General features: G+C 40.2%; 1 protein-coding gene and 2 long non-coding RNA genes across 6 annotated transcripts; 2 read left to right on the top strand and 1 right to left on the bottom strand.

Moving 5' to 3' along the window:
• Positions 1 to 1237: 1237 nt before the first annotated feature.
• Positions 1238 to 26070, top strand: LOC111271288 (uncharacterized). Of its 4 annotated transcripts, none has more exons than XM_022852011.2 (8): positions 1255 to 1284; positions 3471 to 3922; positions 4280 to 4413; positions 4923 to 5035; positions 16340 to 16547; positions 16709 to 18956; positions 22266 to 22545; positions 24642 to 26070. In XM_022852011.2, the coding sequence occupies exons 3-8, from the start codon at positions 4371 to 4373 to the stop codon at positions 24879 to 24881; spliced, it is 3132 nt and encodes a 1043-aa protein (XP_022707746.1). In that variant the 5' UTR covers positions 1255 to 1284; positions 3471 to 3922; positions 4280 to 4370; the 3' UTR covers positions 24882 to 26070. The 4 variants fall into 4 exon arrangements, with proteins under 4 accessions (XP_022707750.1, XP_022707746.1, XP_086828980.1 ...); XM_022852012.2 differs by lacking the exon at positions 1255 to 1284 and adding an exon at positions 1453 to 1929; XM_086972854.1 differs by lacking the exon at positions 4280 to 4413 and having other exon boundaries at positions 1256 to 1284.
• On the bottom strand, positions 8215 to 9951 carry LOC111271290 (uncharacterized). Its single transcript, XR_002686788.2, has 3 exons — positions 9419 to 9951; positions 9059 to 9141; positions 8215 to 8428 (listed from the first exon to the last, which is right to left on the bottom strand). It is a non-coding gene; the product is annotated as an uncharacterized LOC111271290 (long non-coding RNA).
• On the top strand, positions 10035 to 13701 carry LOC111271291 (uncharacterized). Its single transcript, XR_002686789.2, has 2 exons — positions 10035 to 10515; positions 11357 to 13701. It is a non-coding gene; the product is annotated as an uncharacterized LOC111271291 (long non-coding RNA).
• Positions 26071 to 26093: the final 23 nt, after the last annotated feature.

The raw sequence follows: 26093 nt of genomic DNA, 5'->3' as shown, positions 1-26093 counted from the left end.
TTCGTAATGCTAAGTAGTTGGAATTTTCCGACTTGCGCCTATAGCTATGAGGATATTGATAGCATGTTATTGCATTGTCGTGTAGCTGCCCTGAAAAAGCATTATTCGTAGATTTTCTTCTGTAGCCAATACGAGTGGAGCATGGCTGGTTATCAAAAGTAGATACTCCATATCATTCAAACAGGTAAAGACAGACGCTTTTTATGCGTATAGCATTGAAACAGGTTCCTCGATATTGTTGAAACTGTATCACGACAACCACTAAATTGTCTCTCTAAATCGAAACTAAAACTTAGGCAAACGTATTAAGCTTTAAATATCTCCTTAGAAATTAGACAATATCACTAATAATATGATATTGTATTATTTTAATATTTAATATAGTAATATAAAATAGAAAGATATATCTTTACCTAGATTACAAAAAGCTTTAAGCTGATACCTAAAAAAGCATCAACTAGAGATAGTTAGAGTCGGAGGGAGAACGACTGAAATTTATTATAATTGAAGTTTAAACTGAACTAGGTGGACTATTTAATGAACTTAAGTGAAAGCCGCACAACAAACAATCATGGTACATCAGTCGAATTGTTCTCAGCATATTAATGAAACGTTATACTGCACGTTTCCCTAAATCTGTTGAACTTTTGGATGAACGAAATTACTTTTTTCTATTTTCTCTTGCTCGTAATAGCGTTTTTTTTTTTTTTCGAGTAGTTTCTAACTGCTATGGTAGGCTATTAAACTAATTTCCATTGGCGTCCTTGTTTACCGACATGAACTTACGCTCTTCAAGTCTCCTGTTTATGGCCAGATGCGTCTAGATAGGCAAGCCAGCTAATCTTATTTAATGGTACATGGTGTTATTACATAAACAGCAATGATTTGAACATAAAGTCCTGAGTATGTTTATATTCTCATCGACAAAATCGTAACAGTATAAGAAAACAGAACTTAAACGTGCACCATAAGCATCTGAAACGGTAGTTCTCACCAAAGAAGCTCTGTAAGGCTTATGGGGCCTGACAATCTTACTTAAATGGCGTAACGAATACTGTACAACACTGCTTGCTTCATTCTATTCTATACAACAAACGATCAGGTTTACCTAAATCAGTTATCTGTTAGGGGAGGTGACAGATCAATGATGTTATTGTAGCACTATTTGCAACGCAAAGTTGTACTTTCGAAAAATTCGAAATTATCAGCAGTGGGCAGCTTAGGTACTGCGTTCGTGGGGGCCAGTGTTGTTATGAAAGACATATGATCAGGTTATTCGAACAAGTAAGTAGTCTTAAGTTTTCAACAATCCTAAGTAGTAATGTGAAGCATTAAATAGCAACTGGAACAATATTTTTGGTTACAATCAACGTTTTGATACTGTTAACGACTGCCAGTCATGTTTATTGGATCCATGGTTCAGCTATCGCAAAGTGATTAAGTGAGTCGGATTCCGGGGAACCCTTCCCCTAGTCCTGTCGTTCATTTCACTATGCTGGCCTATACAAATGGCCAGAAATCAAATTACGAGTATTGCTCGTATGAAATGCCGCCGCAAGATGGCGCCGGGTTTTTTAGTGGAATGGTGTTGACTGACTCATCATTTCGTTCGTGTCGAACTCGCTTTTCTTGTTTATCTCGACGTTTTTCCCGGTGTTCGTCATCGTTCACGCATTTCTAGAATACCTGCTAACGCAAGCCTTTACGTTAGTTGTATGGGCTTCGCCGTAATGCGTGAATCGTTGAACGGACACACGCGCTCACACGCACAGCTGCGGTCCTATCGCTTACATCGCAACGGTTCGCGATTTACTCAGCCAGCCAATTATCCAACCACTGACCTAATGTGGAGCATTACGTTACGAAAACTAAGAAAACTAGTCCGGCGTTGAATCAACTTCACGTGCCCTTATACACCTAAACGGAAAGGTACGCCCGCGACGGCAAATGACAAAAAGCGCAGAGCCGGTGAAGCATGGGGTCGTTGCGAGCCATGCGTAAATATAGAAATGCAGAAACAGTGCCGTTCGAACGACAAATCTGAAATACCGTTATGTATCGACCGGCATTGTACCTTTATTATAGCTACTGCTGTGCGAAGAATTTCTGGGAAGTTTCTAGCCAAAAACTTTCTCAGTTCGACGACAATCAGCCTAACCACGTAGATCGTCGATTCTGAAGGGCTGTAAAGGTCCAACGTAACGACGCCTTCTTACGAGTGGCACTAATGATGTCGACAACAAATTCCACATGTTGCACTAATAATAGTAATGGTATTGATCTGTGGTAGTAAGAATGTGTAATAGGTACATGTTATGAGGATACAGTTTGAATACAACAACAAACGTAAGAAGATCAACAGACATAGAAATCAGTAGCTAACGTTACCGTATTGATAATTTTACTAGCACATGGAGGAATATGACGCTTCTCGTTAAACTGATTGGATTCATTTTGGGTGAAGAGGGGATATAGCATTGCATAAGCGGATACGGCACTTGCAGCACTCGCTGGCTACCGACCATCGAACTTGCGTGCCTAAAAGGTTTCCTAAACCTATATCTATATAAATAAATTCAGCACTAGAGATTCGGTATTGCTGATTAGGTCCTAGCATTCTGCACAGCGCTTAATTCTGTAGAAGCTTGACTATTACGAAGTCCAAATTAATGGTAAAATTCGTGGTGTCCTGCTCGAAGTATTTATCCGAAACAATCAGATGGACAGATTAGAAGGATATTGTCTCCCAACGCCTGTTAGAAGTTAGCATGGAGTTGTAAATCTAACGGTATGAGCTCGTTTCGCGGTTAGTTAAACTAACGTTTTATAATAATAAACATTTTATGTACGATTTAATCTAAATAAAGACACTGGCGGACTTAGAATTGAGGTGGTCAAAAACAGGGGAGCGAGAACGACTCGGACGACGATTCAACGTTGATCAACTGTGAACTGACCAGTGACTGTCTAAACATTATAAATTAAAAGAAAAAAAGAACCTGGAGCTCATTCCAGTGTGAAACAGCATTTAGCGATTGCAGCACAAACGATCATTCGGGTAATATACCTCGTGCGAATTGTTCACTTTTGTGCAAATATAACGTTGCTTCCTTTTTTGCCATCTACTACTTATTCCAACATGGCGCTGAGACGTTGTTGAAACACCTACCGTAACATTTGCTAAGAATCACCACCAGAATTACGATCTACTTCCTTACCTTTCTTTCTCTAGCTCGTATGCATATATGTAGGTATTTAATGACGCCCATTATCTACATGTTGTTATCAACGATTTCCTGCATACATACTATAAGTTTCATGTGTGATATGTGATTGAGAAGTCCCAACGATTTTGTTTCAATGATTGGTAATCTCACGTTACACAGCGGGTAGAAACAAATTTAAACTGTTGAATGATAAAAAAAAAAAAGCCATCTAGTATCTATGGATATTTTCTGTAAATTTTTCAGTAAATGGAAAACGAAAAACGACGACCGCCTTCCACATCGGTAATCACCAATGACTATGGCGTTTACCGGGTGTATGGATATATGTACGGCTAGGATACGCCTTCTGGGCGTTGGGCGAGCTACCGCTGTGACAAACAACTACGATCGAAGGGCCCCGTATAATTAATAGTCAATACGCTATGGATTTGCCAAATATTCGTCGACTTCCTGTCTAGAGTGACTACTGTTGCTTTTGTTACTGTTGTTTCAATCAGCCATGTCCTACAACAATAATTCGCACTGTCTGTTGGTAAACGCGCGGGCTATATTTCCATTGTACTAACCAATCGGATGTTCAACGCCGTTGTGTCTCTGAACATGGCTTGTGTTTGAAGAGAACAACCTTCAGGCTCATCTTGCAGGACCATCCATCTTACTAGGCCGCTATGATGCAACAATACGTCCATTCAGTGGTATGAGGTGCAATGCATTCTTCTGTTTTTACTATGCTATTATGCTGTCAGCAAATTCGATTTTTCGATGAGCCGCGCCAGTGTCGACCCATCGTCGTTTCAATATCTCTCTTTAGCAGAGGCTCGATCTTAGATATTAGATACGAGCCATTAGCAGTTGCTCTCAAATACAGCTTTAGGTAAAAGCGATGGAGTTACGTAAATAAAGGAGCACATGTCGAGGTAATCCGGTGTGCCGCCTCAACCAGAAACTAATTAAATGAAACGAGAACTATTGAGAGATAGTGGTAACAGATAAATCATATTTGAGAACTATTAAAACCAATAAAACGATCACGTTTGACCACTCGTCAACAGGGGCCAGGTGACGCCCGTTCCCCAGTGATCCAACGTCAGTTTCGATTCTGTGATTCTCCCTGCTGTAGCAATCTGTTCAAGTAGCATCTCAATGTACGTGTGCGAATCGTTCATGCCTTCAAGCCGTCAGATGGGTAAGGTAGTAGGTGTACTGTCATTGTGCCGTTATTGTTCGCACTATTTTTTGTACTACTAGTACTAATAGCCCCACCATACAGCTACTATGACTGCTACTGCTGCCCCTAAATCGCGCTAGCAAACGATCAGCCGCTGCCGCAACGCTCGCGCGCGGATCTGGCCCTCTCTCCATGCCAAAAGTCACCAACGCTTCGCCGTTAGCGACAGAAGGCTCCACGAGGGATTGAGTCGCTGCCACATGACCTGGCCCGATCCTGAGCTAGATTGTTGAGATCTTTTCAAAACTGGATCGACCAAGATAAAACGAAGTGCCGTCGGGGTGTACAACTTTGGCATTAGTGAACTTGGTGATAAACCTCAAGAAAATACGTGCTTTCATAGAAACAAGAAGGGAGGTATTTCTAATATTAAGAAAAAAAAATATTTCAAAGGGCCAATCTGTTGTGCTTTATTCTATTGACAAAATCTTCAACAGTGTAATCAGCTGTTGTTTGTGGTGCATCAGGTGCAGGTCCAGCGGTGAAACTGGCTGATAGCCCCCGTGCCACAATGAAATGGTTACTCCTCGTAGCGTGTGCGTTGGATTATTCGGTGTGCAAAAATAGAGACAATGAATTGGTAAGACACTGCACTTATTACTTCAAAAAGTTAAGTTGAACCATATATTAGATTTGTATTTCTACATATTGTATACATAGAAATACAGATATATTCTGTACATTGTATATATAAATATATAGGAGACCGTCTATTCAAGGCTGACTGATTATAAGTAAGTCTCTCTTGCAACGAACGTTGTCAAAGATTATTCAGAAGAGCAAAGTATCTACACTAAAAAAAAAGTATCTTTCTTTTAACAGCTATTTCTGCAAATTAATATAGCCACTCAAGCGGCATGCTAGCCGTTCAGGTCGTCTTTCACTGATACCATTACAAATTCTTTTTTCATTTCCAACGTCGACGAATGGTCGGTTAACGAGAAAAATTGATCTGAAACGTTAAGTACCAATACAATGATTTTTACATATTCGCTTTGATTTCCATAAGAGGGCAAAAGTTAGGTCATCTTCAAAGTAATCGTCTCGTACGCGGATCGAATTATTTTCCATATCTCAGCTGTTTTAGCCAAAGATTCCGTTATCCGCACTTCTGAAACAGTTTTTAAATTCAACAGAAGAATAAATTGAAGACAAAAATCTGGTTTTTTAGGTTTGAAGAAAGCCAACTGTTTGGAAGGGAAGTTGTTAACCGGATGTTTTCTATTGGATAGAAATTTTGTTTGTCATAATGTATGGGCTGTCTAAATCATCCAGTTAGTTTGGCCAGAGATTTTGCGTGGAGTTAAGTATTATAAACTACTAAGTACTTCTCTCTCATTGTTCAAAAACTGTTAGACTTAAAACAAAGGATGTTTTTCTTTTCGAAAAATAAAAAGTATAAATAAACTAAAAATCAAAATAAATTTCATGCTGAAAAAGATAGTGACCAGAGCACTAATATAACTTGATAGAGGCAACTAGACTATAGTTGTTTCTAGTCGATCCCAATTAAAGACAGTTTGTCATCGATTAATTGAACTGATGTGTTTGAATGTGATCTACTACATGTATAGCCAAGACATTGAAAGTTATTTTTAACGATCATGAAAGCTCAGCTTCAGGCTTCGCAACAACGTAGTTACTGTCTATTTGAAAGGTTTATGCCTATCGTGGCTCACAAATCGTTGTATTGCTCGTATGGCCTAAAAACGCTATGGCCTTTCTGGCAAAGGACACTAATAACATGTACAATTTAACACTAGGCACGTGATACAATTGATTTTTATGTGGACATTGTTTCTGCAATTCATAGAGTATTCATCAACAAATAGCTTGAATAGGTGCTCAATTAATTCAAATTATAAAAATCAGTTTATAAATACACTCGATAAAAACGCGCTATGCACATCACTGGTGCCAATGTATTCAAGAGTGTTTGCAGAGAAGGGGCACTGTGGTGAGAAAACTTGGCTAGATCCTTGATTTCGAGACGCTAGATTTTACAGATCCTTAAGGTAAAAAATGCCGCAACAAATATGTACGTGTCTGGCAAGTGTCGTAGCGCTTTCCTGGTGGATATTCTCTTTGGACTATGATAGATCAGCACTTAGCTATCTCACTTTGAGTCAATTATATTGTCGGTGTTCTGCACCATGCGGCCGATGTGCTTTTGTCATTACGACAGTTAAGTACCACAAAAGGAGTGTGTACGATTAGATCGTATTCATGCTTGGTGCAAATGTTTTATATATAATAACAGGAAAAACAAATCCCTATACTAAACGTTTTGAATTTTACGTCCAGTATCGCATTAGACGAGCCTTCAGGTGGCTAGCTCCAAGCACGGAATTAAGTGTGCCTACGGCGGCGCCAAATGTACAACTCGAATCTTAAGATCCTGCTAATTGTCTTCAAATACACTAACTTTTCTTATTTAGCAACCAGTTTAGTTGCTAATGGATTTTGTCAAAATAAGATCCCTTCCCGAAGTCGTCTGTGTGAACGATTGTAACATCGCAACGCCACATAACATATAAGGCATGGGATTATTAAGCCATCGTAATATCAAAACAACTTGAAACGTTCGTCCGACAAGGGAGTAGCGTCAACAGTTGAAATAGACTCGTAACTTGATTACGAACTTGCTGCCATAAACATAACGACCATTGCAAGCATTATTGGTTGTTGAGTTTCTTATGCGAATTAGCTTGAAACGTAAAAATAATATACACCACAATCAAAATTAGTCAACCAGAAAACTTAAAAGATAAGTAGGCTTCGTTTCAGAGGTTTATATATATATATATATATATATATATATGTATACATATATATATGTATATATATATATGTATACATATATATATGTATATATATATATGTATACATATATATATGTATATATATATATATGTTGTACAGATGTAAAATAAAAGTTCTAAAAGTGTGAAGAAACTTCAGTGCATATCATCTTGATATAGATCGTAGTAATTCAAAAAACACTATCCAATAAACGAGCTTATAAACCATATCGTATGCTGCCGTTCATCCACCCGCACCATGTCTAATCGAGAGACATTGCTTGAGCAGTGTTCAAAGAAGGGGAACAGCCTAGACAGTTTGCTATATGTACATACGAAAAGACTGAACCTTGTTCAAGTTTTTAAGAAACGCTTACGGGAAAACGTGCAGCACAGACGCAACGTGCGTGCCCAGTTCACGTTACAATAGCCGGACATGATTCTTGATTTGAACGCTGCTTCGGACCACCCTATAGCACCAGCAGTCCACGACTGCAATGCAATTAATGGTTTAGAATTACGACGACGTAGCTAGATTCTCCTATCTAAATGTTTCATTTTGACCTCTAGCTTTTACTTTTTCTTCAAGCTTCTTCAATACCGCATCGGTATCCGAAAATTTTGACTGCCAGTGTTGGTGCTGCGGCTTGTCATTAAACAAAAACCACTTTTTTGCTCAACGTCGGAACCGGAACACTGTTCTAGCTAATTCGAAAAATATATCATGCAGGTATTATGCAATTCAGCACCAGATAGTCCATGCTGTCGACTGAATGTAAAATACATTGAATACTATTGTGAAAGCGTTATCATGCCTGCTGCATCTTCGAAGAAGAAGAATGATGATGTCGCATCGTAGCTAGCTGAGACGATTGAATAATGATTACTATCTTCTCCACTCGCTCTATGTCTATGCGCTTAATCATCAATCACAGAAAATAATGACAGTACCCGAAGATATTATTAAAAAGTTCTATTCTATTCAAACTTAAAGTAAACACACCGTCCAGTCGCAGTCGTTGCATGCCAATATCATTAAGCCTTCAAATTTTCCAGAGTTCACGCATAATGTTGCAATAGTATGATTCGTCGACTAGTATTTCCATTGTTACAGGAAAGCTCTATGTTTAGCAAAGCAAACGGTATCGCCTGACCAGCCAACGCATTCTCCTCTATTAGATGTGTACACAGCATCCGCGTTACATAATGACAGATATAAATGAACAATTGATTTTTGCCATCAGTCCAGCGGCATCCATCGCCATTGCTTTGTTCAGAATTCATACATGTTTATACGATCGTTACCATCTACGTATGTGCATATATCGTACTAAATATAAATAAAATTTGGGGTTCAGCAAGGGGTAAGCGCGCCCGTTGCGTGACGGATAATTGATGCGCGGTGTCGTTAATTAAATATTCCAGCTATTCGATGAGCGGCTTCATGATGAAGCGCGTATATTTTATCCAGCGAACGCAGTGAGTATCAAGTACACTAAAACTACCAGTAACTTAATCGTTCAAACCTAAAGAGCTAGTACTGATTTTTTTACGTAGAATTATTCATATTATTACTGATATAGAAATCATCGCTATATAAAATAAAGTCTAGATTTTTCTGCGAGCCTTTGCTATTTCTATGAATGCGCAGTATGTGCATTTTCGATAATTGCCGGTGTTTGAAAATCTGTCGTCGCTTATTACAAGAAAACACTGGGCAAGCAGATGTGGCACGCGCGTTTTCATATAGACTTTATTTGTTTTTTATTGATACTCGTCGTAAATAGCACCAATACGCATACCTTTCGATGTAACCAGATGACAGATTTCCTTGTACGGCTGCCAGGGTCATCTCATCGCGTTAGCTCAGGACTCACACGATCTACTATTAAATTTCCAGGAACAAGACGTCATTTGTTTTGCAAGCGTGAGTTTTACTTCGAGAATTTGAATATGCTCACTAATCAAAACTTGTCAGTTTTAAGTATCGATATATAAAAATTAACTATTTTTTTTTGCGAATTGTACCTTTCATCAGGCTTTTGGACTATATCATTGAAACGCAACAGTTCTCTTTGTCATTGTGAGTCCTTATAAATTGAACCGCTTAGATTAAGGATCACGTCACAACATCTACTACAGCCATGTACTACGTATTTTACCTTTGAAGTTCATCGTGCGCCATATCGTCGCATTGAATTTATTTATCAGTATAATTATTTCTGCATCGCTGCAAATCCACCATTCAGCGTCTATAGATAGTGTAGATTACCAAAGAACTGGGATAGCATATTCTTCAACAGCTATCTATTTCATACGTGCGCGAGGTCGAATAAGTAACTGCCTATGTACATATATGGGTGTGCAGTCATTCGTTGTATTAGGTTATTCTTGGCTTATTAGATGATTGCCTGTTGTCGTTTAGTTGACTTCTACACAAATTGTCTCTACTTCGACGACGGCAACGGCCACAGGCAGAACGTGCTTGTCTCTAATATCTAACAGCAAATAATAGGAAAACCCGAGGCTAGGAGACATCTGTGAGCAGGGAGATATAAGGAAAATACTTCGATATGCGGTAGAGGATAGGTTCCAGGAGCGCAATTCTCCCGTCAGAGTTCTGCCCACGCACTTGGCTTGATGATGAATGCAGTTGGAACGGTTACACTATCCAGAGCAGTTCGAATTTGGTTAGCGGCTGTTGTGTCAGCGGCTAAGTAACTGCTGTTTTAGCGGGGCGGCTAAATGCAGCGGCTGCCAGCCTGCTTCTTTGTTCATTTTCAGCGTTATGTAGTCGAGGCCGGTGAGCATGCTATTAAGTATGGAGTTATAGTGTCACACTGGCAGCGACATATTAGACCAGCCCATGTTACCCCCTTGTACAGATCTCCTCTAGCAGAACGAGTAGTCCCTTATCCAATATAGCGCTTGCAGAGCTCTCGCGAGCCGCATTAACCCCGTCGTGACGTCTCTGACTGTTGATGGTAGTCGACGCCGGTTATCGACTCCGGATCAGCGACCAATTGCAAGGGATATCTTCTTGCTAGTTGTTGCGTTTGCCAATGGACAAAGGCACAGACACGCTGTCGACGCCGTACCAAACAGCTGCCGTTGCTGGTATAGCCACCTTTTCAAACGTATCATGGTAATGTGCCTTGATTGTCGTTAACCTGTATGACAACGGTTCGGGCTCTACGTGTTTCTACAGCTCCCGCTTCCACCCCTAACCCTGTTGTCGCTGTTGCTATCACTTCCCACGGTACGATTATGGTCGCATCAACTATATCTAATGAGCGATCCCGCGCGGCTATGTGAATCAACGACGTCGTTAACGCAACGTCAAAGAAAATGAAATAGTGAAAACCGCACTGGCGTCTGGGTGTTTCCACTCCCAACGCGCAATGTCATCTTGCAGTTATTTACATGTATACACAGTTGTATGTGGATATGGTGATTGGTATTCAGTAGTTTGGGCGATGTTGGGTTGACACGTGCTTCATCTCTTTCCCAGAACGATTTTTGTGGGAAGTGTAATACAATCGCTAGAGCGCGCGGTTCTTTAGTCATACTTACTTGCATAATATAGTACGTGTGCCGTGCATTGCAGGCTCTATTGTCTTGAATATAAAGCGCGTACAAAAACCGGCTGTTAAGAGCACTCCTATGCATGCTCTATACGCGAAATAGAATAGGTAGATGTATGAATAAGACATTGCGTATTGGACATGCAGATCTCACGAATGTGGCCTATCGTACCCTGCCGCGACTACTGCCGTTATACTAGATTGTTGTAAACCCAACGGTTGGCAATTATCGTCAAAGGCGGTTTAAAAATGGCTTATTTAAAAAGCCATTTTTAAACTTTTTCTTAAGCCATTTTTTTTTTTATGTCAAGTTTGTGGTACTGAAATATATAGACTGGCAGGCGTATGTAGTGTCCTATTCGTTTGGAGGTCATACGATATATACGCGTAATGCTCGGGTACAAATACGTTCCCTTTCAGTATGTTTATCACCTTTTCCCTAGCAAGCGATACGTATAGGAATGATCTGTAATAATAATACTGATACTTCAATTTTTTGTTTGTTGCAATTTTCAGTCGCGTTGTTAAACGAATCCTTTCGTATTCACCCACATATTGAGCGCTCATTTCGAGCTATGTAACCAATCGCGTATTACATCGATTGGAAAGCGGTCTACTCTTGTGACTAGGAGACGCCGCATATGTATCGATTTCAGATCCCCATTTCTTCAGTTGCCAATCTTCTTAATCACGAGCAACGTTGCAGGTTTTCAATGGATTGTTTTCCTTGAACACATTAACAATAGGCAACTGAAAAGGAGACAGTGCCTTAAATAACGTATGAAATCTTATTAGCGTCCTTGTTGTCTCAAGCTGGAGGGACTCCAGCTTTATTAAACACAGTTTAAAAAAATGTATCATATATTCAATATACAAAAATCGCAAAATATTTCCTTGGTCGTTGTTGTTTATTCAGGCTCTCCAAATAACAGCAATTTTGTAAATCATTTCAAAAGATCGTCCTGAGATAATACATCTGTCAAGCTTACCGTACTAAGTAGCACATAGTAGCAACTGACCTTCAACTTTTTTATTGTTTTGTTCCGCTATGGTCCCATTTACATAGAAATACATGTAACTATTTCAGCATTCATGTTGTGCACCATTACGCGTAATATACATCTCCTTTCTGTTCATGACAAGAACATTTGCACGGCAATTTCTTTGTTGTGTCATTTAATTGGAATAGTCATAACCCTGATCACGACTGTGCTTAATGATACGACCAATGATGAACGATCATGGATGAGCATCGATGTGAGACTTGTTCTGTACAATAGTCACTATTACCTACAACGTCTAGCTCTAACATGACTGTCCCTTCGTTTGTTTCAAGTCGGAGATTTGTTAACCCATGCTACAATCTCTGCGTACATCGTGGGTCCGCAAACGTGTTGCATTCCCATGTAAAACATTCACAAAAAACAAGATGCGTTTTGTGTGCCCCCAGGCAGTTCGTGGGAAGATATTGAAGCGATTAGATTTATTGAAAAAGTTGAGTCATCCATATTACGATGGAACATGTTTCAGTTATGGTCTTATGAAATCATACATATACTAGGTTGTAAATGATTTGAAGAAATTTTTCTTTAGAAATGGCCACAAAACAACCGTAGAAGAAGAATGCCGCTCTCAGACTACCCAGGCTAATGACACTGTCACAGCGTTAATAAAATTCGGCCAAGGACATCTTATCGATCGGTTGGATGAAGAGCTTTGTTTAGAAACAAATCTCTAAGCGGACTGATATGAAGTTGGTACATCTAATCATTTCCGTTCAAAGCGCGAACTCATTAAAATAGCAACTTTTTTTTTGTTAGACAACACTGCAATAGAGTTAAGATGCCCTATTTGTAATCGCCTGAACATTGCTGATGAAATAGTACGTTACTTAAAAATGGTCGGTTTTAGTAGGCCAGCGTTCTTGCGAGAATATCGTTGTTATCACAAGAATTTTTCCAAATTTATTCGTAGGGTATTAAATTGGATACTTATTTTATTGGCTAACTCATCGGCCCTGGTCGAAACAATTCACGTTCGCCGCCTACACTACAAGAATATACTACTTTCGACGTACGGAGGACGACGCGATGGCCATCTTGTAGACCACATACTTGGCGATAAGCGGTATAAGATATGTACTAATTCCTATACTGTTTGCTGTAGGACACTGTACAATGGACGGATTGCTAAATATTCATGGACTCACACACACACACACACGTCCATTGACGCATACCCTCTCTGCATCTTCAGACAAGCACGAAACTAGATAAACGAGAATTCTAATTTAGCCATAATTTGAACCATAAACCATGTTTCTTTTTTCGGGAAAACTACTCTATTTATAGAAAGCGGGGCAGAAATAAGCAAAAAAAAATCATCTTTGTATTATTTTAGGTGTGCGTTATAGCGGTTTATTACCCACATATCAGTGCTAATAAAGCATGGTAACTATCAACGTGCGAACTTCAAGTTTTACCGATTCAGTGACTCGAGGGCCAGTAGTTTCAATTAATATATTAAATAAACAGAAGAACTGAATTTGTCACAAGACAGAGGTGTATTAAACATAGGCCTATAATCTTGATATATAAATTACAACTTTCCACATATTTAAAACAGAAAAAGGCACTAAAACCCAAAACGGTGAGAACTGCATAAACCTTGCCCTGCTCACACGTGCTATGGACAAAATAGTGTATGTTTAAAAGATTACGTAGGCTCTAAAATACGAACAGGCAGAATCCGTTAATAGAAATTCTCTCAAATATAGGAAAGAAGACTGCATCGTTGCAAATGCTAGATCAACATATGTCTGTGGTGAAAATAATAAATATACTTGAAGCTTTTACATTCAATGTATGTAACTTTGTGCTAGAGTCGCAGTAAAGACATAAACCTGTAAGTTTCCTCTGCAAATGCAGGTTATATATACAGCACTGAAATATACTGTTATACACAGTAAAATACAACCCCTAAATGTACAGCAAACTATTTCGAAATCTACGCCTACTTTCGCTCTCGCAATCGTTAACGATTGAGCTTAAATCACTGAGCCGAATTTTTTTTTTCGAGCAAATACTTAATCGCCTAAACTATTGCGCTGAAAGTATTCAATTTTTGTATTTGTTCATTCAGTATGAAACCTGACATAGTGTATTTTAACTTTTCCACAGTTGTAGTTCTTTTATATTCGATTAGAGCATGGACCTTTATTACTCATAACTTTCTGCCATTTGGGTGGCAACCTATTTGTTCGACAACTGTACGAGGGCCTGTGAAGTCGTGACATCATGTTCAGATTTGAATAGCCTTTGACCCAGTTGGTTTAGAACAATACAGAAAAAAAAAACACGAGATATTGTACCCATATAGATAGCGCCAGATGACATCAATGTTTGTCACGTCCTGTACTAAAACATTGAGTAAGTTCCTTTAGGAATGATTCAGCTATACGCATGTTGCAGTATTTGGATGTATTTCATAGTCTAGCAAATGTTGGCAACGCTAGAGCTTTGGACAAGGATCTTTTGAAAAGCACGACACCGAATGGCCGACATTAGGATTGTCCGTTATATTTTACTCCGACCTTTCCTCGGCACCCTCCATCCCCCGCGATCTATTACATTTACTACCGAAAGGCCTTATGTTGAAAAAGCTTACCACTTTATATGTGAGCCTGTAGAGCTATTTTCTGGTATACATATTGGAGTACGTCCAGTACCATATAGACCACGAGGTTTCTTGTGGAAGTCGACTGTTAAAAATAGGACTCGATATGAATGAACATCACTTGAGACATCGTTGGTCTAAATAGATTAGTCTATTCAACGAAGGGTAGGTCCTTGTAAATATTCTTCTGTTAGCGATACTCAAAGCTGAAATTCCACTTTATTGATTTTTTTTTATTATTCTCAACAAAATGCTTTTTTTCCGTGGATTTAATCTTTATTCGATAAAGCTCTACATATTCAGATGTGTCATGCTTTCGTTACCTATTGGCCAGGTGTCATTGAAAATGTGTAATTAACTTACGTATTTTAAGATGTATTCGGATAACTGATGACCATTTTCTCATGTTTGAAACTGTGCAATCATGTAGAAATTAGCTAATTTTTCGTATGCTTGATATCAGCGTCGTTTCTTTGAGCTAGCTTCAATCATGGACGTACTGCTCCCCTTCTCTGTCACTGTTTACCATCGTAGGCCATGTAAGTTGTGTGTGTGCGTGTTTGCTAATTCTTGACAAACTAGATTGACTCCATTAATGTTCTGTAGCCATCTAAGTGATGGATCATCCCATGGCCACTATCAGCGGATGCCAACAGAAAAAAACGATCAGAAAGCTACGTATCAACAACATTACCAATTACAGCTCGCTTAATGGGTCCCAGGGAAAAGATGACGAGAAAGCTGTTACTTTTCTGTGAGCAACAGCAAAGGCCAGTACACAAATGACTACCGCGCGTCTTTAGCGCTCGTCGAATCGCCGTAACAGAGAATACGCCGCCGTCGAGAATGATGCATAGTACAAAGGCGCCTTACAGTCGTACACCATCCTTTGACGTTGTCGTTGGCCGTAATAGACCGATAATATATTTAGGCTTTTCTTTCTATTCTTTGTCGCTGTCAAAGGTCAAAGATATATTAATTGATCTCCGACGTTAGACGAAAGCAAATCTCGGGCAGACTGGAAGTTGTCTTTTTGCAGTTCTTTCACTAACAATTTTTAACAGTCTAAATGGCTCAAAACCGGAAAATTTTATCTATCATTTTCAGCTATTTTTTTTAGATAGAAAGAGACAGGTAGAAAGGGACAAACTTTTGTGCTATTGATTTATTTTATTTGAACGAGCTCTACATCAGTCGTATAGATTATGCGATGTTTACGAAATTCAAGTCTATTCCTAGAGGAAATTCCAAGTGCACAAAAAGGTCTACATTCTGAAATCAAGAAATTACTAAACGTTTAGTACAAGTGTAAATAATTATTACACTTAGTAATGTAGAAGCAAAAAATGATTCTAATCGGTCATAACGTTTACAATTTGCCTGCGGTACGTATACTTGTAGTTCTCTAAGCTATTTTCAACATCATCAGTTACTTACTGGAACAAAAATTCTCAGAGTGACGAATATCCGGCAATAATTCCGTATTTTGAACGTAATTAGTGTTCAAATCGTCTTCGAATAATGATCATCACTGTAGGTACTGTTTCAATCACGCTCAACATGATGATATGCATAAAAAAATCTATTTTAAATAAACTTACTGAAACTTGAACTTCTCGATGGTAGAGATGCGCCTCAACTGTAAGTTAATTGTCTATTGTTTAAGTGTCAACCAACGTGAACTAAAGTTATATAAGCAAATTGAACTCATACGCGGTCATTTTCACAAAAAGTTCTGTTTGTCATATTCTATCGACGTTGTGCACTTCGCAATGGTTTTAGAAATAATAACATGTTCTAAAATGACGTTTGATGACATTACAGAAGGAAGTAACAACGCGTCCGCCACCTCCCCCCATTGGGCCCTTCGCTCCAGATGGGGATCCTTTGGCCTTCACAGCAAAACCACTTGAAGTGATCCAGCAGACATTTAGTCCTATTACTCCGAGTATACCTCAACAATTTCTGCAAAGCAAAGCCTCCAGCCAACAAAGCGCAACTACCCGTAGTTTCAGTTTTCTCGATACTAAAGGTACCGTCAAAAGTAATTTGTCCACATTGACAGGGAAAAGAAACACTAATTGATCGTTGAATTTCCTGCCAAAGCAGTTTCAATTCTCTAACGAAAACCAGTCATCACGAACCCAACCAATCAGCAGCTTCTTCACATCTTTATATTTGCGCATTTTTCAGGCAATGGCGCTAATTTTAAGTTAACAGTTCAACATCCTTCTCAAACTTCGACTCCAAGACCGGACCATGTAGGCCGAATCACAAACGATAACGCCCAAACACCTAAACCAAGTGCTAAACCGGGCTTGCCTACAGAGCAGCCAATAAACGAGCGGGTTCATGTTAACGGCATTTCAGGCGAAATCGCTCTGGTCGGCAACAGACCAGTCATTATCTCGAACCAGCACCAGCGCCTACCACGTAAGGAACTTGAACGAGAAGACGTTCCTGCGGTGCACCCACTAAACGACTTACGGCCTAGCTCACGCGTATCTAAACAGCAACAGGGCATTTTCTTTATCCCTCCCGTGAGCAGAAACGCCGCTACGAAGCTAAGCAGCTCCGAGATTGATTTTATTAATGCAATTCGACCCACAAATTCTGTAAGTGAGCGAAAAATCACAGAACCCGTTGGCCGCTCAGATGGGAACGTTCATGCGCGATCGGCAGTAAGAAATGCGATTCCGAGTAACAGACCGGAGACCCCACAATCTGGTCGTAACGGTCGAACTACGGCCCTGTTTCAGGATGTCAACACTGGAGAAGTAAGACAGCAACAGAACTCTATGTTTATTCCTGGTGTAACGGGGGCCGATGCTACTCGAGCCGGAAAAACCCCCGACCCTGATGAAACAATGTCCCGTATCGAGGGTGACTTCCACGCCGGTAAAATAACAACACTCTCTCAAGGTGTTCGAGACCCATCGTTCCTCAGACAAAATCCTAGCTCACCGACCCACATTCCCAACGAAAACTTTGACACACTGTTTAAAAAGCAGAAAGAAGAACTCGAACGGAAGTTTTCTGCTAAGGAGTTCGACCCGTCATCTCTATCGGTTACAGAATTTCCTAGCTTGCAGACTACTGCTCCGACCCAGTCACAGGTCTCAGCTCAGAGGACTCCTGCACGTCGACAAAGTCAAATTATTATGAAAAATCAAAATTTCCAAGAGGGGTTAACAGACACCGGTAAGACACGAACCATTGATTTCACCATAGAACGAACTCACCATACCGGTGGAGTGACCACTCAAACATTCAAGCAAATAGTTCCTATTCGTTCCGAGGTAGAAGAACCTGTTTTGCAGCAAGCAGCACAACCACCGACCAATGGGGTGAGACTACCGGCTCGCCCCGAAGACTCCCACCGAAATGAAGTACCTGAACCCGTTCAAATGCGATTGCTTTCACCACAGCCTCCAATTGACCGTGAGATAATCCTTCCTAGCCCTAAGGCTCCCGCACCCGTTGTACAGGTGTTTGATCGTAACGCCCTTGAAGAAGAAAGACGATACCGCGAGGAACAAAGAATTTTCCGCGAAGATCAGCGTCGTTACCGGGAGCAGCAAAGGAAGTTTGCAGAAGACCGGCGTAGATTTGAGGAAAGCCGCCGGAGATTCGAGGAGGATCAACGACGATTTGAGGAACAGCGTCGAAAGTATGAACAAGATAAAAAACGTTTCGAAACCGAACAGCAAAATTTGCAACAACAACGGGTCCTTGACGAGCGGATAGGCCAACAATTTACTCGGGTCCAACAGCAGCAGGAACAACAACGGCAGTTACCAGGGCAGTCATCCTTAGACTCAGCAAAATCCCAGCAGCCTGACATCAAAAAACAACCCAATTCTGAGATACCTAACGAGCAAGTGTTTCACATAGACCACACCCAAATAACGCAACAGTTATCTAAGTCCACTGAGCCTTTCACCGAACGAGATGTTGGGTTCCAGTCCCCACTTAGTCAACGACGTCAGGACCAACCTGAGCAGCGCGTTCGACAAATAGAACGACATCCTGAACAGCAGCAACAGCTGTCGCCGCTAGCAAAAACTCATGTTCCATCGGAAACCCTGCACTTCACAATCGATCATACTACTAGCACACACAGCCAAACAACTACTCCAGCGAAGAAAGATGTGCAAATGGTTGATGTACAGGTAGATATACCTCTAACGCCGAGAGACCAAGCACGCGAACAAGAGGGCCCTCAATTCGATCAAGTGGTCACAGAAGTACGTGACCCATTCTTCCCTGTCGCGCTGCCAAGCTTAACGCAAGCTCCAAGTACAATGCCCCTATCGCCCTCAACCCCTCAAAGCCAATCCCAAAGTCCCATCGGCCGACGTGATCCCTCAAAAAAAGGATTTAATTTCTCGCCTGGCACGATTTACTCCGAAGATGATCAGACTCAGGTTATCGAACAAAGGTAAAGTGTATGTTATTTATTTTATTGATATATAAAAGTTAATTGGTTAATTCAACTTCGCACTAACATAACCTAGATTGAATAAACCGCTTTTATTATCAGTAAATTCGCAGACACCTTTTATATTTCCAGTCATTACTTTACGTAGCTGCTTGCCGTTCGTGGAATAGCGCGCTGCGGTTTGAAAATAGAATGCCAGTTCCGTTCTACATTAATTCGAAGGTATTAACCCTGTAGTGTGACTGCTATCTCAAGCTTAAGGTGGCACTACGTTGACATTCGAGATCAACGAGTGTTCTTAAAAAAAAGAACTCATCTATGTACCACTTAAGGCACGTGCGACTATTGTGTCCTGACTTTACTTTTAATTCCACTGTCATCTGTCACTGTAACAGTAGCTTGTGACTCGTGTGCACCCTTTCTTTTCGCTGAGCGGAGCATGCTCTAAACAGAGAGAAACGACCGTGGCTATACGCTCTGCTACTGCCGTCGCTAATGCTCCCTTTACAGTTCGATGAAGAAGCTACTCAGGATTAATCCAATCGAGAATGCAATATTCTATACGCAATATTGAATTACTGACGTGTATAATGAACAATACGAAAGGGTGTTACCGACTTATTTTCGATGTGTCCTTCAGTGTTATATATAGCGCCCAAGAAGGTCATAATAATTATAATCGTATCGACGATATAACTGGTGAAACTCTAGAAGTTGTAGGCACGAACAGGATCTTTCTTCGTTTATTCTATTTGATTGTCATTTCTGTCTTAGCGGTTGCCTTTAGTGGCAAAGTTCGCTGCATCTTGTGTTCCCCCCTCTTTTCGATCCGACCCGGTACCGATGTTCTAGCAAACATGGCTCCTCTCCCTAATATCTGTTGTTTTTTCGGCGTTGTTTTTCTTTCCGCTCTTTTTGTTCTGGTTTATATTGTCTCTCATGCGTTGCCATTTGGCCACTAGCAACGGTGCTGCTATAATGGCCGTAAAGCAGTCGTTATAGTGCCTGCTGCAGGAGATCAGAAGGGCCCTTTGCTGTCGCTCGTTGTCTTGGCTCTTCTTGTCAGTGTCTGAAAGCTTCCTAGACACGATTGAAATACTTATATATTGGCCTGATTAGAGAGGAGTCAGTTCCCTGTCGCGCTCTATTTTCGACTGTTCGGAACGAACTAAGGAAAGAGACGGACTTTCGACTTTTTGTCCGACCGCCAGCTACGGCTGTGGCCGCGTTACTGAACTTGGAAGAAAAATCACGTTTGATCGTCAGACGCGAAAAACGTTTACTCTATCCATCTAATCATTCGACGAACAGTACAAATCATTCGACATAGCTGAAGAACATCGGTTAGTAAGAAAGTACTTAAAAAAGAGACTACCAGCACCAGATGCTAGTCAGGTGTTATCGGTCCTCTATATACCCGATAAAGCCAACAGGATTAATTGACTCCTGATTTTACTAATGAGCGCAAATGAACAAAAATTTAATAGGCTTGAATGGAGGACCAGAGAAACGTATGGCTTAGCATGACGGACAGGGGACGAAGGGGCCAAAGTCACTGAAAGCTCACAGCGAAGTAAAGAAGCAGACAACAAACAATCGAATATTTGTGCCGTATCAGCATAAAATTCAAGGACAACAACAACCACCAAAATCCATCCTCATACCGTTGAAGGTCAGGCTAGATATGCTCTTTTGAGGTTTGTCATGCGTGGCAAGTGTGTACAAGCAAGAATTTACCCCTGCTCTTATCTCTTCTTTTTAGTAACAAGCTAATCTATGTAAGAGTAGTCTGCTTGAATTTAGTTGAGCTGCATTCGTCGAAAATTAACTATGACGTCAGTTCGAGTCTAGTTTGTTGTATCTGATCGAACAGCGATATCGCAACGGACGTACGTGAGAACCTTCGGCTGCCAGATCTTAGTGGGATAATAACAATTTTCTGTGAAGACTAAAAGTCTACTGCAAAATACGCTGCAAAAAAACATTCTAAGAATATTTGTTTCCGCAGCCATCGCTAAAATGCAATCGGTTCACCATAAACCTTCTATTTTTGCCTAAAACAACCTGTTCCGCCTAGTTAACGAACCATTTGTGAATATAATGATGACTTCTAAATTGTCTAAACGTTTCAATTTTTGTGCGCAAGCCTCAATATTGAGTTTCTTCTGTGTGCTAACAGGCAAAACCTTTTACAGCGAGACGTCTTACTTATAAGAAAAAGAAACTAACAGCATTATCCAGTTGTGCTATCTATTTGCTGAGTCATTCGCAAACCCATTTCGATGGCGGCTTAGTTCCGAAATCAGCCTTCATCTTACGGCTCTATTGCAACTTAATTTCCTGTATCATATATACTCCTCTCGGCAACGATGAAATCTAAAAAAGACTTCAGCCGTATTATCGGCTTCTTTGCGACAGTACGATACCCGCACATAAATAAAAGTTCATCTGCGGTACATAGATCTACCAGCAACCAACTGAGATGGCAGTGCTACAGAGTTTCTAATTGAGAGAAAGTTCGATAAAGAAAGAAAAAGTAACTTCTATTAAATATAACTATCACCCCCTGAGCGTTCTATTACCACCGTCCGCGTTGCCGGATTATTGTCAAGTTCATTATCATGCTAAGTTAATTGCGTATCGCTCCAAAGCATCGCACTCTCACATACGGTTTGCTTTAAATAAAATGTACAGGAAAACAGCTGTGGCGAGAACTGTAATATGGTCTGTTGTTTCCATGTTCATGAATCATTGCTACATCGATTCGCGTTCATCGAAGTTCTCATTGTTTCCTATGAGTCGGTGGTTCTCCGTTTTCATCCACTTTTCCCATCGATAAACCGCCAGGCATGTAGCAATAGCAGATGACTAGAATACTCCGCAGCTCCCAGCGGTATTGGGATAAGCATGGCAGGAGTCTTCGATTATATGTATATGTATCATGAAGTCTAGTTATTTCACTTCGATGACCATCGACATATATATGTATACTCTTAATTCTCATAAGGTTGTTAGCATTGTGTCGCATACATTAGTCGTGCGTCAATTATACGAACGCTTATTCCATTCATGTAGTTAGTAAAATGTAAATGCTTGAATAAACCAAATGACAACACTTAATTCCAGTCCCCGATGTATCCATTTCACTACTAAACAATTATCCATACACTTCAATGATACTAAACGTACGTATAGACAGTTTTATGCATATGCCTACTAGGAAACTTCTTTAAAAGAAATTAGATTTCCTTTTTAACCCACAAGACGCCACTCAAGATCCTAATGCTACGTAATTTTACGAATCTTAAGATCTCCGGCGCGAACCCGAAACGCCACAGTTTCAAAGATTCCACAGAATGAACAGGTGTTTGTTCTGGGCAATTTTGGAAATACGGCTCGCAAAACCCAGCAACAGGGCGAACAAGCGTCAATTAGCAAGGCAAATCGTAACGTAAACGATGGTAGTGGGGATCTCCCTGGTACCCCCGGGGTGGATTACCCCAACTATGCTCAAGTGCCCGAAACGTCGTTCGACTGTAAAGTACAGGAGAGTGCGGGAATGTACGCTGATATTGAAACGCGTTGTCAGGTGAGATTCACTACTTACAGTAGAAAGCTAAATAGACACGGATGCTCCTAAAAATTCCCGGGGCTTAGGCGTGTAGAACGGGGTAAATCCAAAGCTCTGATTATTTTAATAATCTCCTCGTATAATTTATTAGCTTTCTTTATTATAAAGTGCTCCCGTATTTATTATCATGTCGTAACAGTTATAATGACTTTTGTAAATTATCCTGTAATGGCGACTTCTTATGTCATAATTGCTGAAGCTCACGTACGAATTGTAGAATATTACTTGAAATGTTACAACAAATCTGAAGCCGAGAAACACTGTTAAATGTTTAGGTCTGTAAAAAAATATTGCCAATCACATAATTTGGACATTAGACTTGTGTTTATATATACATAAATATAAACAGAATGTGACGTTTGTGACATTTGTGTTTCTATTAAACCCAGTCTACGTCTACAGGCAAGACTAGATAGGTAGAGAAGGTAGTTAAATATATTAACACACTGATAGTCTAATACTGCATAGCCAATGGTCGGTCCCCGTGATAGCTTATTGGCAAACGTATTTGCATGCAAATCTCTGAGGCACGTTGTAATCTGGGCTTGAATCCGGGCCCTCATTTTGCTCTGTGCTGAATACCAGCCGTCTGATGGAGTGTCTAACGGCGATGCCGGACGCAAAACGTAAAGGTCTTTGTGAGGGCGCCCATTATGTATTACAGATCTATTATTTTAACTGTTATTTAATCTTCAACTAAACCCGGTACGCAAATTATTACAGTGGATATATTTGCCAGGAAATACGCTACTTAATTGGACAAAGTCTGCAATGGGATAACTGTAATTCTAATTTGTGGGATTCGCAAAGACGATCTTTCGATTGTCATGGCACAAATCTGCTTTTCTCAAAATACATACACGTGCAGAATTTTTGAAAAAATGTCACATTATGTAGATCGTAATTGGATTAGTACATTGAACAATATCTTCATTATATTCATTTAAAGTAGCAGCTACCAAATTTTATATTACAAAGCTATAAAAATTTCTAAAGAATCCATTGATACTTGAAAATAGGTTGTTTTTTAAATAAAATTGGTTAATCTCAGGCCGCGGAATTTCTTCAAAGACGCAGCGTGCTTCCAGTCAGTTTGGTACGAAACTATTACATTGCCTCGACAGTTGATTGAACAAGATATTACTTATTTTCCTTTTTAGAAAGACACTCATGCTACTAGTAAATATAACACGCGTATCTTCATGTAGCTCCATAAATCTGTTAAAATACAAATCGAGCGAGAGCACAATGCCAATAGCCCGATACTGTGATCTATTTAGAAAACAAAACACTATACACTATATGTACATATCTATATATGTACATATAGTGTAACGAACGCACAGCTTTCCATGGTCACTTTAGTGTCAGGAGCAGCGATTGTCCGCTAGCCACACAGTTTTTATCGCTAGTAGCTAGTGCTATATGACCCTAATTATACGATTGCCATTGTTTCCAGCATCAGAGCCTGGGCTCTATCATATAGAAAAGATAAAAGTCCCCAGCAATAAACTAGGCACTCTTTGTGCCGTCCGCATGTATTCGGTAACTTGGATGAACCAATAAAGATATACACTGACTATTCTCTATAACGAAACGAAAAATCGCTTCGGTGGACTCGAAATTCACTATAGACAATGTCTATTTCTAACTTACTGTCGGTCTGATAATAGCTAAATAACCCAATTCGATTCCTGTGAGACTATTTAAGAACGCTATCCTGTGTTATTATATTGTTCTAAAGTGCATAGCACCATAGTGTTCTTTGTATAGTCGAGTGAATAACAGCTACCCGTCACGATTAAACGGCGTAAGTTAAACTGTAAATGCAGTATATCAGGAGAGCCGATTAAATGTATGGATTCTTAACATGTTTTTCCCCTTGCATTGAAATTAGCTTCACTGTACGACAAGAAAGTCTTGGTTTTTCGAATTGGAGAAGTTCGCGCACGCTGGACGCGTAGATTAAGCATCGTATGGTGCGTGTGTCGACACAAGGCTTACTGCTATATTTCCAATAACTCTTATCTTATTTTTGGCTTTTTCGACCTCAGGCATTCCACAACTGCGATCCACTCGGTCACAAGATGAGCTTCCTTTGCCCGAATGGAACAGTGTTTAAACAGGAGCTATTCATCTGCGACTGGTGGTACAATGTTCAATGCACGGACTCCAACAGATTCTTCCATCTCAACACGAATAAGTACACCACTGCTCGTCCGAGACGTCGACGAAGACGCGGCGAAAAGAAACGTAAGGCGTCTGCTGCAGCAGCCGCCGCCGCCGCAGCTTAAGTAGCTCTCGACGTGGGGTACATTAAGCCCCCAGTAGCGGATTTTTGCCAAGTACAAATTCAGTGGATAATTCTATTAGGCGGTAGAGTAGTTTGGTCAGCGAACGACCAGCGCGTAGAAACTTGATAACGATGCGAAGACTGAGACCGCGAGAGGCACACGAAATTTTCAAAGGCTGCCGATACAAAGAACTTGTGTCTACTCGATTCTAGCCTCTGGAACATTCGCGACTAAACATGTTGAGGGGCTGTGTTAGTTATCAAATTTACAAGCTGTAATAGAGCTAGAAGCGGAGTAGATATTTTTTTATCAGCGGTCTTTTCTTGTCGGACGGTACCTATTGGATGTGCAGTTTTTGAAGATGTCGATTTTAATCTACAGAGAGAGGATCGTTGCGGCATCGGCCAGCTTGAGCGAGAAGTCGTGGCAATATAACAACCAACGCCAAATCATTTGAGTAACTCTGCCGAAGAAAGGAAAGACTCTCTATGCATGTACGGGCATCCAGAGTTGCCATTGGCAAAAATACAATAACGTATATAGTGGCGTAGAACGTGAAAGCACTTGGAAGAAAAGACGAGTCGAATCGCAATACCAGGTGATGGATCGTAAGCTGACGCCGTAGAAAACAACGATTACGTATAGGCAAGTCGTGTACAAAGTAATTCAACGCTGGTTACGGATCTGCAACGATCGCTTTAGAACGACAGTATAATTATTAGCCAAAAACGTTACGACAGTGCACGTACATTGTTGTCTACAATTTTGCTAGGTATTGTTTTTTGCGTTTAATTGATCTTCGTTCAGCTGAAACAAGTGTTCCGTATCTCTGGTTTTTGAATACGATACCGCAACAAATTAAAAAGAACTCGGAAATACTGGTCCAACTTATTATTACTAATGCGCTTTGAATATCACTCGTTTGCCCTCTCCAACACTGGCGGGAGGGCAACACACATATATTGCTGATTTTTTTATAGACAATCAAGTAAACAGTGGATGAAACACAACCCATTGCATAATCCAAATGGTGAGTTATTTATCTTGTATATATATTGCCATGTTCTCCCATGCTATTATCGTGAGCAGGCGCGCTAACGGCAACAGAGTCGGAGATAGAGGTAATGATCCAAAAGTTGTTGTTGTTGACAAGAAAGCAATAAACAGAGCTATTCAGCAAGAGGCCGTACACCGTGAACATCATTTATGTTC

This window comes from Varroa jacobsoni, unplaced genomic scaffold, assembly GCF_002532875.2.
Source record: "Varroa jacobsoni isolate VJ856 unplaced genomic scaffold, vjacob_1.0 contig00491, whole genome shotgun sequence".
NCBI classification, from domain to species: domain Eukaryota; kingdom Metazoa; phylum Arthropoda; class Arachnida; order Mesostigmata; family Varroidae; genus Varroa; species Varroa jacobsoni.
The sequence above is the reverse complement of the archived record's forward strand: the minus strand, read 5'-3'. Positions and strand labels throughout refer to the sequence as shown.

What these genes read in the sequence shown, in the direction of transcription:
- LOC111271288 (XM_022852011.2), top strand. Translation starts at nt 4,371, where the DNA reads ATGTACGTGTGCGAATCGTTCATGCCTTCAAGCCGTCAGATGG. An exon ending in AAAATAGAGACAATGAATTG is followed by an intron (nt 5,036 to 16,339) that starts GTAAGACACTGC and finishes ATGACATTACAG; the next exon opens with AAGGAAGTAACAACGCGTCC. An exon ending in ATATTGAAACGCGTTGTCAG is followed by an intron (nt 22,546 to 24,641) that starts GTGAGATTCACT and finishes TTTCGACCTCAG; the next exon opens with GCATTCCACAACTGCGATCC.